At 39.8% G+C, this 13,062-nt stretch overlaps 1 protein-coding gene across 7 annotated transcripts in view; it reads right to left on the bottom strand.

The window, feature by feature from the left end:
- The window catches only part of col11a1a (collagen, type XI, alpha 1a), a 147,197-nt gene that overhangs the window by 43,726 nt on the left and 90,409 nt on the right, over positions 1 to 13,062 (bottom strand). For all 7 annotated transcript variants that reach the window (XM_088322068.1, XM_088322063.1, XM_088322062.1 and 4 more), the window contains 9 exons: positions 12,740 to 12,784; positions 10,401 to 10,454; positions 8,873 to 8,917; positions 2,496 to 2,549; positions 2,311 to 2,418; positions 2,196 to 2,249; positions 768 to 821; positions 624 to 668; positions 484 to 537 (listed from right to left, as the gene is read on the bottom strand). In XM_088322068.1, coding sequence (XP_088178194.1) covers positions 484 to 537; positions 624 to 668; positions 768 to 821; positions 2,196 to 2,249; positions 2,311 to 2,418; positions 2,496 to 2,549; positions 8,873 to 8,917; positions 10,401 to 10,454; positions 12,740 to 12,784 — 513 coding nt within the window. The remainder of the gene's footprint in view (positions 1 to 483; positions 538 to 623; positions 669 to 767; positions 822 to 2,195; positions 2,250 to 2,310; positions 2,419 to 2,495; positions 2,550 to 8,872; positions 8,918 to 10,400; positions 10,455 to 12,739; positions 12,785 to 13,062) is intronic.

Raw genomic sequence — 13,062 nt, 5'->3', positions numbered from 1 at the left:
GCCGATCCAATGTGCTTTTCTGAAAGTTCCTATTGCGAAATGATTTATTGTAATCCAGTTTTTTTGTCACGCTGGGTGCACGCATCACAGAACATGTAGCCTCCATTATCATCCTCCTCATAGCGTAACCAGGAATATAATTAAATCCATTTTGGCAGAAAGACTACATCTAATCTCCTGTCCCGACTTCTGACCCGTTTTCCCGTCCCCGACCCCGACCCCGCCATCGCTCGCCACAGAAGATCCACTTCCGCTTCCCGCGTCCAGCAATCACCGAATCGTGGGCGCACCCTTTCTCTTTATTAAAACTTGTGAGATACGCAACGCAAGTGGGTCCTGTCTCCGTTCTGGTCTTTACTCAATGCATATTTAATAACCACATTACAGAATGTATTCTGATTATTCGAATTCCATCTAATTATGTTGTTTTTATCCACTTTTGAGGTTTTTTTTTTGTTTTAGAGCTAGTAATGAATCGTATACCTTTGGTCCTGGCTTTCCAGTTGGGCCTCGGGCTCCTCGGGCCCCGCGAGGACCCTATGAAGAAAAACATGAGATAACATAGTATGCATTGAAAGTATAAAATAAAATCTTCTGGGAGTTACAGTTTTCCTGTTACATACCGTTGGACCTCTCTGTCCTCTTGGACCAGGTTTGCCTGCGACACCCTATAGTCAAGACAGCAATTAAAAAAACAACAATGTATTCTTCACCTTATATGATAAATATCAAAGTAATGACACATTGGGGAGTAGTATGTTTCGTACCCTGGCACCTTTCTCTCCATTGGCTCCTGGGAATCCAGGGAAACCACTGGAGCCCTGTCAAAATAAGATAAAACAAACATGACAATCATCTTATCTTTTCCACCAAAATATATTATGTCTGCAAAACAACACTCAGGTGAGGATAAATAAGAAAAAAAAATTAAAAAAGGGTTTTAATAAATTTGATCTGTTTGATTTTCTTCACTATTTAAAAAACAAACAGTTTGTCACGGTTGCCATGGCGCCCAATTGGACCTGCCCGTGTGGCCCCAGCTGCAGCTTGTTGACAGTTTGGCTCCCTGTCAGTATTTAAATCCGTCCTGTCAGTCCCCTTTTGTCGGTCCGTCTGCGAATCTCTGTTTTTACATGCCAAGCCCTTTTTCGCCTGTCCCGTTTTTTTGCTCCTGTTTGTCTCCCGCTACGATCTGTTTTGATCTCAACCACGTTTGCTCTCCTGTCCCGAGTTACAACCTGTTTTGATCTCGACCCCGTCTGTTCTCCCGTCCCGAATAACCATCTGTTTTTTGATCTCGACCACGTCTACTCTCCTCTCCTGGCTTTCGACTTGTTTCCGATCCCGACCACGTTTTTGCTCTTCTATCCCGTTTACTGACCCGTTTTTTTCCGTTCCCGACACCGCCATCGCTAGCCACGGAAGTCCAGTTCAGAGCGACCTGCAATCCCCGGATCGTGGGCGCAACCCTTTCCCTTTCTTCTAATAGAACTTGTTACGCGAGTGGGTCCTGTTTCCGTTCTGGTTCTGACACTTGTTTTTAATACTATAATAAAATTTCTTATTTTACTAATTATTTCGGGATAAAAATAGGAAACAATATGTAGACATAGGATTAATAAAATACACAAAAAAATGCACAATTGTACAAAAATGAGCAAGAAAAGCCGTCAACAGAAGATTATTTTTCAATTTTTAAGACTAAAATTTGTGTTCTTTTTTTCGTTTTCTGCTAAATTTGCAGTTTATAATTGTGGTTAACATCCTTTTTTTCAAAAATCAAGCTGTACTCTATCTTTAGTTTTTTAAAAAAAATATATTTCATTTAAATTAAATTTCATATCCAGCAGGATATTTTGATTTGAGTCATTTTGTTTGATTTTGTTTATCAGTTTAAATAAAAATTGGTTATTGTCAGTAATGGTTAACTATAATCTATTTTCTATCCATTGTTTTTATGCCAATTTATTTTTTTTCTCCACTTTTTTTTGATGTTTTGTGGCGATATGGAAAATATTTTTCATTTGCATTTCTGTTGATGGTCAGTCACGGTTCTCCCCAAGTGATAGACTTAAGTTTCTCATTTTAAGACCCATTTTAATTGTAATTTCCCATGATATGGCAGCACATTGGAAAATAAATAAATAAATAAATAAATAGATAAACAAATAAACAAACAAATTTTAAAAACTGACCTTGGGTCCTTGTCGTCCTGGATAACCTGGCAATCCCGGTACTCCCAGTTTACCCTAAAGAAAATTCGAACATTAAGTCAAAATTGTTTCTAAAAGATATTCTAACACATGTTACCTTTTCTCCAGCAGGACCTAGGGGGCCAGACTCTCCGTTGGGGCCTGCTCTTCCCTTGGGACCTTCCGGACCATCTTCTCCACGAGTCCCCAACATGCCGATCTCACCCTGTCGCCATATTGGGAAAAGAATAATCAACCGATACGTATGAAGCTAGACTGTGAGATGTATGAACTTTTGCTCACCCGGTCTCCTTTGATTCCCATGTCACCTTTAAAGCCCGGGAAACCGTCTTCACCCTAGAAGAAAACAAGAACAACCTACAGCATGTTTCTAGAATTGTAGAAGATCAGTTTTCACATCGGGTTACGCTCCAAATGCCACATGGCCTATTTCCGTGTTTCAAGGAGCACCTAAAAACCCCGGATTGGCCAGTAAGTTGAAACTGATATTTTTGCCCATTCCTCCTTGCAAAACAGCTGGAGCTCAGTGAGGTTGGATGGAAAGCGTTTGTGAATAGCAGTTTTCAGTTCTTTCCACAGATTCTCAATTGGATTGAGGTCTGGACTTTGATTTGGCCATTCTAACACCTTGATATGTTTTTTGGTGAAGCATTCCATTGTAGCTTTTGCTTTATGTTTTAGATCATTGTCTTGCTGGAAGACAAATCTCCGTCCCAGTCTCAGATCTTTTGCGGACTCTATCAAGTTTTCTTCCAGAATTGTCCTGTATTTTACCCCATCCATCTTCCCATCAAATTTAACCATCTTCCCTGTCCCTGCTTAAGAAAAGCAGGCCCAAACCATGATGCTACCACCACCATGTTTGACAGTGGGGATGGTGTGTTGAGGGTGATGAGTTGTGCTGTTTTTACCCCAAACATAGCGTCTTAGATTGTTGCCAAAAAGTTCGATTTAGGTCTCATCTGACCAGAGCACCTTCTTCCACATGATGGTGTGTCTCCCAGGTGGCTTGTGGCAAACTTTAAACAACACTTTTTATGGATATTTTTAAAAAATGGCTTCCTTCTATAAACCCTGATTTGGCCAGTAATTTGAAAATGTGCCTTTTAACCCGGTCCGCTTTCCATACTGCAACATACCGCATTTGTGCAATGACTGATCAATTTTTAAGATAAATTATGGTCTAAATGTGCCTTTTTTACTATATTATATACTCTTATACTCTTATATTTTTATATGTTTATATTTCAATAGTGCTCAATAAGTGTGTGGTTTTACAATTTCGCAAACACTTTCAAGGTCAGAAGAATAAGTTCTCAGGCACCAAAGGACGTGCCTCTCATTAAAAAAACTACAACTTGAAGGCCACTATGAGGCCTGCTAGCTGATATCAAGATGGCCTTGACTTTGACTCCCACATCCCAAGCCGATAGCTTGCTTTTCTTCTCACAGAGACGCATTGTGTTTACAAAGTTTCACTATCCCTATTGCTCATTTATTATACTCGCAAGCCATCTAACAACAAAAATTAAACACTGCATTTAAATATGTGATACCAATCAGATTAATTTCCTGTGTACATATAAACTAATTAGATGTGTTTTTTTCTTGTGTTACCCAATAAATGAGCCTGGAAGTAGGTACGACCGATGGAAGGGGGCTATCAAAAACATTCCCTACTCAGAGTATGTTCTTTTCCTCTTTCTACTACAATCTTAAGTTTTAAACTTGACGCAATCAATAAACATTGCAAACGAACTTCTGCCCCACAAGACGTGGGTTCTGACTCGGTCCTGTTTTCCTGTGATATCTCCAGTCCGGTATTGTTCCCGTTTATTTTGTACTGTTTAATTTCGGGTTCCAGATTTGTTTCCGGCTGTTTTTGTCCTGTTCATTATTTCTCTAGTTTTCGTTCCTGTCTAGTTTCTCCTGTTAATTTTCGATATCCTGATCCGTTATCTATCCTGTGTTTCACTTCCTGTCCGGTATCGACCCCATCTGTTCGATATCAACTCGGGCAATTTGAATCGATCTCGTCGGCCTCTGGGTTCCGGTCTTTCCACTCCGGACCGGCTACCTAACGTGCATGACTCCCCATTTCCCATAAAATAAAGGCTTGTGTGAGAACGTCACGCGATTGGGTCCTGTATCTGTTCTGGTTCTGACAATTTGGAATAATTCACGCTTCTCCCTGCAGGCTGTATTATGAAACGTCATCACGTATCACTGGAGCCCAACCAGTTGCTATTGTTTTAATTTTACATTAATCATTTCATTGACACTTTTTGTGTCCCTTCGTTTTTTTGTCACTACGGCAACAAAAACTGATTGGATTCAGCCGATACAACGTCCCCTGCCCTCCTCTGTTGCTTCCAAACCAGATTTGTTGAAATTCTGCGCAGCGTCGGGGGCGAAAACACTTCAAACGTGTGGAGAAGAAGCGATTTTGTTTCTTTGAAAGTGAGACGGATGCCCGGAGTGCGACAGCTTCTCGTCCACGCCGTCTTTGACTCCGCCGAAGGAGTCCGAGTTCTGACCTCTGCTCGGCCCCAAACTCAAAAGGATCCGGACAGACGTGAGGAGGGCAAAGAACGACCAAAGCTGTTCTTTGAATTTCATAACAGCCTCAAACTTTTTTTTTTGTCTCTATCAGTTTTGCACTTCGAGTAACTGATATTTTTGCCCATTCCTCCTTGCAAATCAGCTCAAGCTCAGTGATGTTGGATGGAAAGCGTTTGTGAAGAGCAGTTTTCAGTTCATTCCACAGATTCTCAATTGGATTGAGGTCTGGACTTTGACTTGGGCATTCTAACACCTTATATGTTTTTGGTGAACCATTCCATTGTAGCTTTTGCCTTATGTTTTGAATCTTTGTCTTGTTGGAAGACAATTATCCGTCCCAGTCTCAGGTCTTTTGGCGGACTCCATCAGGTTTTCTTCCAGAATGGTCCTGTATTTGGCTCCAGCAATTTTAACCATCTTCCCTGTCCCTGATAGGCCCAAACTTTGATGCTGCCACCACCATGTTTGACAGTGGGGATGGTGTGTTGAGGGTGATGAGTTGTGCTGCTTTTACGCCAAACATAACGTCTCGCATTGTTGCCAAAAATTTCGATTTTAGTCTCATCTGACCAGAGCACCTTCTTCCACATGTTTGGTGTGCCTCCCAGGTGGCTTGTGGCAAACTTTAAACAACACTTTTGATGGATATCTTTAAGAAACGGCTTCCTTTTTGCCACTCTTCCATAAAGGCCAGATTTGTGCAGTATACAACTGATTGTTGTCCCATGGAAAGATTCTCCCACCTCAGCTGTAGACCTCTGAAGTTCATCCAGAGGGATCATGGGCCTCTTGGCTGCATCTCTGAGAAGTTTTCTCCTTGTATGAGCTGAAAGTTTAGGGGGACGGCAGTGGTCTGATACTCCCTCCATTTAAATATTATTGCTTGCACAGTGCTCGTTGAGATGTTTTAGGCTTAGGAAATCTTTTTGTATCCAAATCCAGCTTTAAACTCCTCCACAACAGTGTCTCAGGCCTGCCTGGTGTGTTCCTCGTTCTTCATGACACTCTGCACTTTAAACAGACTTCTGAGACTATCACAGTGCAGTTGCATTTATACAGAGACTTGATTACACACAGTTCTCATTCTCATCTCATTAGCGCACCGCTTATCCTCAGTAGGGTCGCGGGGGTGCTGGAGCCCATCCCAGCAATCATCGGGCAGTGGGCAGGGGACACCCCAAACTGGTTGCCAGCCAATCGCAGGGCACACAGGGACAGACATCTCGCTCTTTCACACCTAGGGACAATTTGGACCGGCCAATCCACCTGAAATGCATGTCTTTGGAATGTGGGAGGAAACCGGAGTGCCCGAAGGAAACCCATGCAAGCACGGGGAGAACATACAAACTCCGCACAGCAAGTCCGGTAGCTGGATTTGAACCCACACAGGAGGTTCCCAAGACCTTAGAATTGTGCTGCACACGTGCTAACCACTGCTCCGCCGTGCTGCCCATTACACACAGTTGTATTCCATTTATCATCGTAAGTCATTTAGATCAACATTGAATCATTAAGAGATCCTCACTGAACTTCTGGAGAGAGAAGCAAACTCTCACTGAAAGTAAAGGGGCTGAATCATTTTGCACACCCACTTTTTCGTTTTTTATTTGTTAAAAAAAGTTTAAAATATCCAATAAAAAGTGTTCCACTTCATGATTGCGTCCCACTTATTGATGCTTCACAAGAAATTACAGTTTTATATCTTGATGTTTGAAATTCAAGGGGGGCAAATAGTTTCGCAAGCCACTGTACATCAGATATTTATATAAAATGTGCTGGCTATTGGGCAGCACGGCGGCGCAGTGGTTAGCACAGTTCATGTCATGGGAACCTCCTGCGTGGGTTCAAATCCAGCTCCAGACTTCCTGTGCGGAGTTTGTATGTTCTCCCCGTGCTTGCGTGGGTTTTCTCCGGGCACTCCGGTTTCCTCCCACATTCCAAAAACATGCATGTCAGGTGGATTGGCCGGTCCAAATTGTCCCTAGGTGTGAATGAGCGAGTGAGTTGTCTGTCCCCGTGTGCCCTGCGATTGGCTGGCAACCAGTTCAGGGTGTCCCCTGCCCACTGCCCGGAGATGGCTGGGATGGGCTCCAGCCCCCCCGCGACCCTAATGAGGATAAGCAGTACGGCTAATGAGATGAGATGTGCTGGCTAGTGACATGCGGCCCCGTATCTCACCTGTCGTCATGGAAATATAAAATACATAAAATTGATATATTTATTCAGTGGTAAACTTCCTGGACATTTAACTTCACAGTTTTGTGATTTTCTTTTTTAAAATCGCAGTTTTCCCATGATGTTATGAATATTATTAGTGTGTATTAAATAACTGTGCTGAGAGTCTGCAAATGCAGAGTGAGGCGCACAATTCTCTTGCCTCATAGCAGAGGGCGATAGTGAGACCAAGGTTCCTGATTTAGTGCATACCTCAGCCCCAAACAACAGAATTAGTGATCTTTTTTTTTTCGTTTCATGGACTCATTTTTCATAACGGATTAACTTCCTTTTGGAGGTAAGATCGTTAAGCCTGAACCAGAGTCTGACGTGAATTTCGAATAGGGGCTTAAATGTCAAATATTACGTGGCCAGGCTTTTAAAATTATCCACCCGTCATTGTTCGTTGTTTTTTTCCCCCCCTTCTTTTTATTTTTTGTGCCGCACGATGAATTCTGTCTCCCTTTCGAGGAACACAGTTGAAAAAAGGGGGACGGAATCCATCCTGAGATGCTCCACAAAGACAGAGAAACTTAAAACGATGACGGGTGGATGATTAAAAAAAAATCCATCGAGAAAAACGCCCTCACTCTCCTCGCACATGAAACAAAAGTCATCGGAAACCAAATATGAAAATTCGGGTTTGCTTCAGGCTCGGTACCTCAAATCAAGTTGATGTGTCGGACTCGGGTAGGTTCGGGCTTTAATACCCGCAGGCCAGGTGGGGTCATGTTGGATTTTTTAAATCCCGTTCTTACCTCTACTCTCTATGGTTGCTTTTATTCAAAAGAAGTAGTATGTAAGGTATTAAATGTGCAGAGGGTGATAGTGAGACGAATGATTCTGATTCGGCGCCCACCTCAGCCTCAAACAATAGAATTAGTCATAGTATTAGCAAGCTAACAACAAGTCAGGCCAGTAATTTTTTTTCTTATTTCATTGATTTTATATTGCCTTTCACCCAAAATGTGCTTTTTGGTGACTTAGTTTATAAATTGAGTTAAAGCAATTACCGTAAATTCCGGACTATAAGCCGCTACTTTTTTCCCTAACTTTCAACTCTGCGGCTTATTCAGTGATGCGGCCAATTTATGTCATTTTTCTAACGGCCGCTAGCGGCGCTCGAGTGTTGCTACCATTAACTGCCCTGTCAAAGCCATATTATTATTATTAAAGCTTTGAAAACTCTCTCGATGTACCGTCTTTCTTTGTAAATATGTGTAACCCATGTATTAAATGTATTTGTAACTGTATATTTTTGTAATGTATTTATTTGTATTTATTTTAGACACTTATTCTGATATGTTTGGCACGAGTGAACGAAAAATCAGGGGCGGAACAAACGCGGGGTGCCGAGTTTAAGTGGGGACTGCTAAAGGAGAGGGACAAACAAGGAAAGAAGAGGGGGTAAAAAGTTGGTTAAAGAAAAAGGAATGTGTTCATCTGATATATTTTTCCCCACCCTTACCTTTGGAAATATACACTTTTTTCCTTGGATTACTTTCAACGGGACCTGGACTCTGCAGGTTTGCATCAAACCTTAACTACCGGTATCATTTTCCGTTTATTTCGCCGGCTGTGATTTTTGGACTGTGGACTTTAATCAATCGCGGGACTTGAAGTCCGGTTTGTGTTAATTTTATGTTTGTCTTACCTGTTTAAATGTGGGCGCATGCGGCTTATATACAGGTGCGGCTTGTGTTTGTACAAAATCGGTTTTCCTCTTAAAATGTGGTGGGTGCGGCTTATAATCAGGTGCGCTCCATAGTCCCGAATTTACGGTATTTTTTTTGTTTTAATGCTTCAATTCATAGATTGCTTTCTTGCTCTGCCAATCTAAGGAGGAATACAACTCATTTCAATGCGGTGCTTGAAATGCTTACCTTCTCTCCCTTTGAGCCTTTCAAGCCCCTCACACCATCAGCACCCTATAGGATGGAGACAACTTTTTATTGATTAACCACCATTGACAAGTTTTTATGTAAATAACAAGCAAAACAGAAGACATTTTTAACAGAGCTGGTCAGAAATACCATGGAGCAGGGGTCCGTGGGCAACGCTGAGGGGAAGCGCAAGAGAAAAACGAGCTGCTGGGTGAAATATGTCCACTTGATGTTGCCGAAGCCAGGTGCCTCTCACAAAGACACTGTGGCTGTCTGTCTGTCTGTCTGTCTGTCTCTCTCTCTCTCTCTCTCTCTCTCTCTCTCTCTCTCTCTCTCTCTCTCTCTCTCTCTCTATCTCTATCTTTCTCTCTTTTTCTCTCTCTTTTTCCCTATCTTTGTTTCTCTATGTTTCTTTCTCTGTGTCTGTTAACTTTTTTTACAATCTCTCTTCATTTTTTCCTTCTCTCTTTTGCTCACTCTCTCTTGCTCTCCCCTTATCTCTTTCTCCCCTTCTCCCCTTCTCTTTTCAGTGCTTTTTTTCTCTATTTCTATTTCTCTTGGATTTCTTTTTCTCTCTTTCTTTCACCCTCTCACTATTTCTCATTTTATCTCTTTTGTTTCTCAAATTCTGTCTCTCTCTTTTTCTCCCTCCGTTTTTCTCTTACTCTCTATCTTTCACTCTCTCTGTCTCTCTTTTTCTCTTTCTTTGTTCCTCTTTGTCTCTTTCTCTCTCTGTGTCTGTTTACTTTCTTTTGCTCCCTCTTCCTTTTTTGCTTTTCTCTTTTTTCTGTCTCTCTCTTGCTTTCCTGTTCTCTCTTTCTCCCCTTCTCTACTTCTCTTTTCTCTCCTTTTTTCTTACTGTCTTTCTGTTTTTCTTTGGATTTCTCTTTTGTTTCTCACATTTTCTTTCTCTCTCTCACTTGCTGTCCCGTTCTCTCTTTCTCCCCTTCTCTCCTTCTCTTCTCTCTCTCTCTCTCCTTCTATTTCTATTTGGATTTCTCTTTTGTTTCTCACATGTTCTCTCTCTCTCTCCCGTTCTCTTTTCTCCCCTTCTCTCCTTCTCTTTTCTCTCCTTTTCTCTTTTTGTCTTTCTTTTTCTCTTTGGATTTCTGTTTTGTTTCTCGCATTTTCTCTCCCCCTCTCTGTCTCTCTGTCTCTCTCTTGCTCCACCATTCTTTTCCTCCTTCTCTCTTTCTCTTTTCTCTCATTTTCTCTTTCTCTCTTTCTGTTTTTCTTTGGATTTCTCTTTTGTTTCTCACATTTTCTCTCTCTGTCTCTCTCTCACTGTTTCTCTCTCACTGTCTCTCTCTCTCTCTCTCTCTTCACTCTCCCTTTCTGTCTTTTCTCTCCCTCTCTTTCTCTCATTTGTCTCTTTCTTGCTCTCTAATCTACTCGTCCGGCCCCAGAGAATGTTTGTTCTATCATGTGGCCCCCGAGTTAAAATAAGTTCGACACCCCCCGCCATAGAGGGTGACTACAGAAATAACAGACCATTGTTCTTGAATTCATGAATAAAATCAACCCATACCTTGACACCACGAGGTCCCGGGTAGCCGATTGGGCCCTGTGGACCGACTGGACCCTGAAAGAAGTAAAGAAATAACCTCAGATATATTTACCAAATCAGTATTAATGATTTCAAACCAAGTGTGCCAAATTCATTATGTAATCATGTTTCTTTTTTTTAGTTCTACATTTATCTTATTAATATTTATAGGTGTGATATCGTGTAGGTCAATTCAATTATTTAGCATACAATTTCACCAGTGCCATTCAGAGAGTAAAATAACAGCTTGTTAGCAAAAGTTAATCTATAATTTCATTGATATTATATTCTAATACTATTAGTCTTTGTCATGCCATTATATGTCCAAATTAAAATGAGTAACTGATTGCAGACAAAAACAAAACAAAATAATACTCTATATATTATTGTACCACAAGTCAGAGTTCATTTAATCCTAAATATTAGCATATCAAACATTATTATGAGAGCACTTTTGTTACTCTTAATATCTTGTCCAACTAAGACATTAATCACAATCAGGTTTGGGTAGGGTTACTTTAACTGGATTACTTTTCAATTACTTTTGGATTACTCCAATACCAAATATGCTAATAAAAGAAACTAAATATGAATAAAATGACAAAATTTTGTGCAGGCTTGGGGAGTCACGGAATACATGGAACGGCAAAAATGATGTTTGTATTTATTTTCATTTTGTTTCTGTCGCATTTTATGTTCGTTTTGCCGGATGTCAAAGAGATCAAAGCCAGGAGAGAAAGCTTACCACCTGTTGTGAGTCATCATTTTATTCCTATTTAGTTTCTTTTGTCTTCTATTAGCATATTTGGTATTGGAGTCATCCAAAAGTCATTGAAAGTAATCCAGTTAAAGTAACCCTACCCAACCCTGATCACAATACTGTTGGTTATCCATTTATTAGTTCTTTACTATAAAATACGATGGAGCCAAACTATTGAGCAATATAAATTATACCACTAGGTGGCACTATTTCTTTAGATTAAAACATAAAACGTAGATTATTGATTCGTCCATTCATACAAAATGATTATTATTAAAATTATTATTATAAAAAAAAATCTACAGCATAAATATGATTGAATTAATAAACATAGCTGGTCTAATTTTTGATGAAAAGTAGTTCTGTCAAAATGTTTTTTGTAGCATTAATTATGATTTTGTGGTAAATAGGTTGAAATGGGATCACTCGAAGGCCTAATACACGTTGTGTCTACACTTAATACTTATACTCTGTGATATATGCACTGTGTGTAGGCTAAATTCAAACAATTTACTCTAACACTGAGAACGTCACTGCCTCCTAGTGTAGTGGAGGTGAAATTATTCTGCAATAAATTCATTCATAAATTGTAGTGTAGTATAGTATTTAGCATCCTGAAAATAAGCCATAAAAATCCGTACAATACATAATAAATATTACACATTATTAGTGATTGTATTATTTCTTACAAACCCTAACCATCCTTAAACTTCTAAAACATTTTTAGCTGCAAAAATCAAAAATTGGGCCATCGTTTGGACAGTATTGCTTTAACAAGGTTTTACTTTAAATGCACCAAATGAGAAAAGAATACCTTATGTTTTTGTTTATTTATGAGTAATTTGTAAATATTTTTTTGGGGGGGATAAATGCTTTTTATCCTCCAAAAACGTGCAATTAGAACCATACACAGGGTAGGATATCGGGATCATGCTAATATTTTATTCCTGCAGTCCAAATGATTAAAATTGAATGATTTAGTAAAAATTTTCACTTCACAACTGCTATTTAAGGTCAACAAAAACAAAGTGCCAGAAAATTATTCATTCGGAAAGAGGGAAATTATAACTTAAGGGGTTGTAGTAAATTCAAAATCCCAAAGGTGAGAACCACCAGGAAAAGTATGTGTGTGTCTGTGTGTGGAGTCAAACTTTGGAACAATTTACAAGTTCGAGATCAAACAATGTCCAACTATTCACGTGCTCAAATTTAAATACAAAAAAACCATTACTGGCGGAATACAGAGATGAAGAAAATGGGGTATGAGTGATACAAGAGATTGGGAATCGTGCGTCTAGAACTATGGTTAACTTTGTTGTTATTGTTGCTATTGTTATATCATAACTGTTATTATTAATATTATTCCTATTGTTGTTATTATCATTGGTGTATTTAATAGGGAAGATGAAGAGGTAAGAAAAATAAGCATCTGCTTCTTACTACCCCTTTTCGAACATATGTAACATTATTTTGTTGTTGAGTTGTTTTTGTTCTGTTTTTATTGTAACGTTTGAAATAAAAGTTTTAATTCATTCATTCATTCATTCCTTAAGGCACTTACTTGGGCTCCTTTCTCTCCAGCTGGACCTTCCTTGCCAGGATGACCCTGTAAAAAAATAACGAGACGTTACATAGCACATACCAAAAGTTTGAATCATGAAATGGGTAGAACCAAAATAAAAGCCTAGAGGGTTCTCTTATATCTGCGTGACATTTCTGATGTGCCTATCTGCGATGTTGACGTAAAAAGAGGACAAACGAGCAAACAGGACTTGACTTGCGGTTTTTGAGTTTTTCCTTGCCCTCATGTAGGTTTTAGATCAAGGGATGGTGTAATAATAGTCTGTAGTTTGCAATAATCTGTGGTCTGTGCAGCCATTTGGG

The sequence above is a fragment of the Urocampus carinirostris genome, chromosome 18 (genome assembly GCF_059441175.1).
Source record: "Urocampus carinirostris isolate Australia breed hairy pipefish chromosome 18, RoL_Ucar_1.0, whole genome shotgun sequence".
In the NCBI taxonomy this organism is placed as follows: Eukaryota; Metazoa; Chordata; class Actinopteri; order Syngnathiformes; family Syngnathidae; genus Urocampus; species Urocampus carinirostris.
The sequence above is the reverse complement of the archived record's forward strand: the minus strand, read 5'-3'. Positions and strand labels throughout refer to the sequence as shown.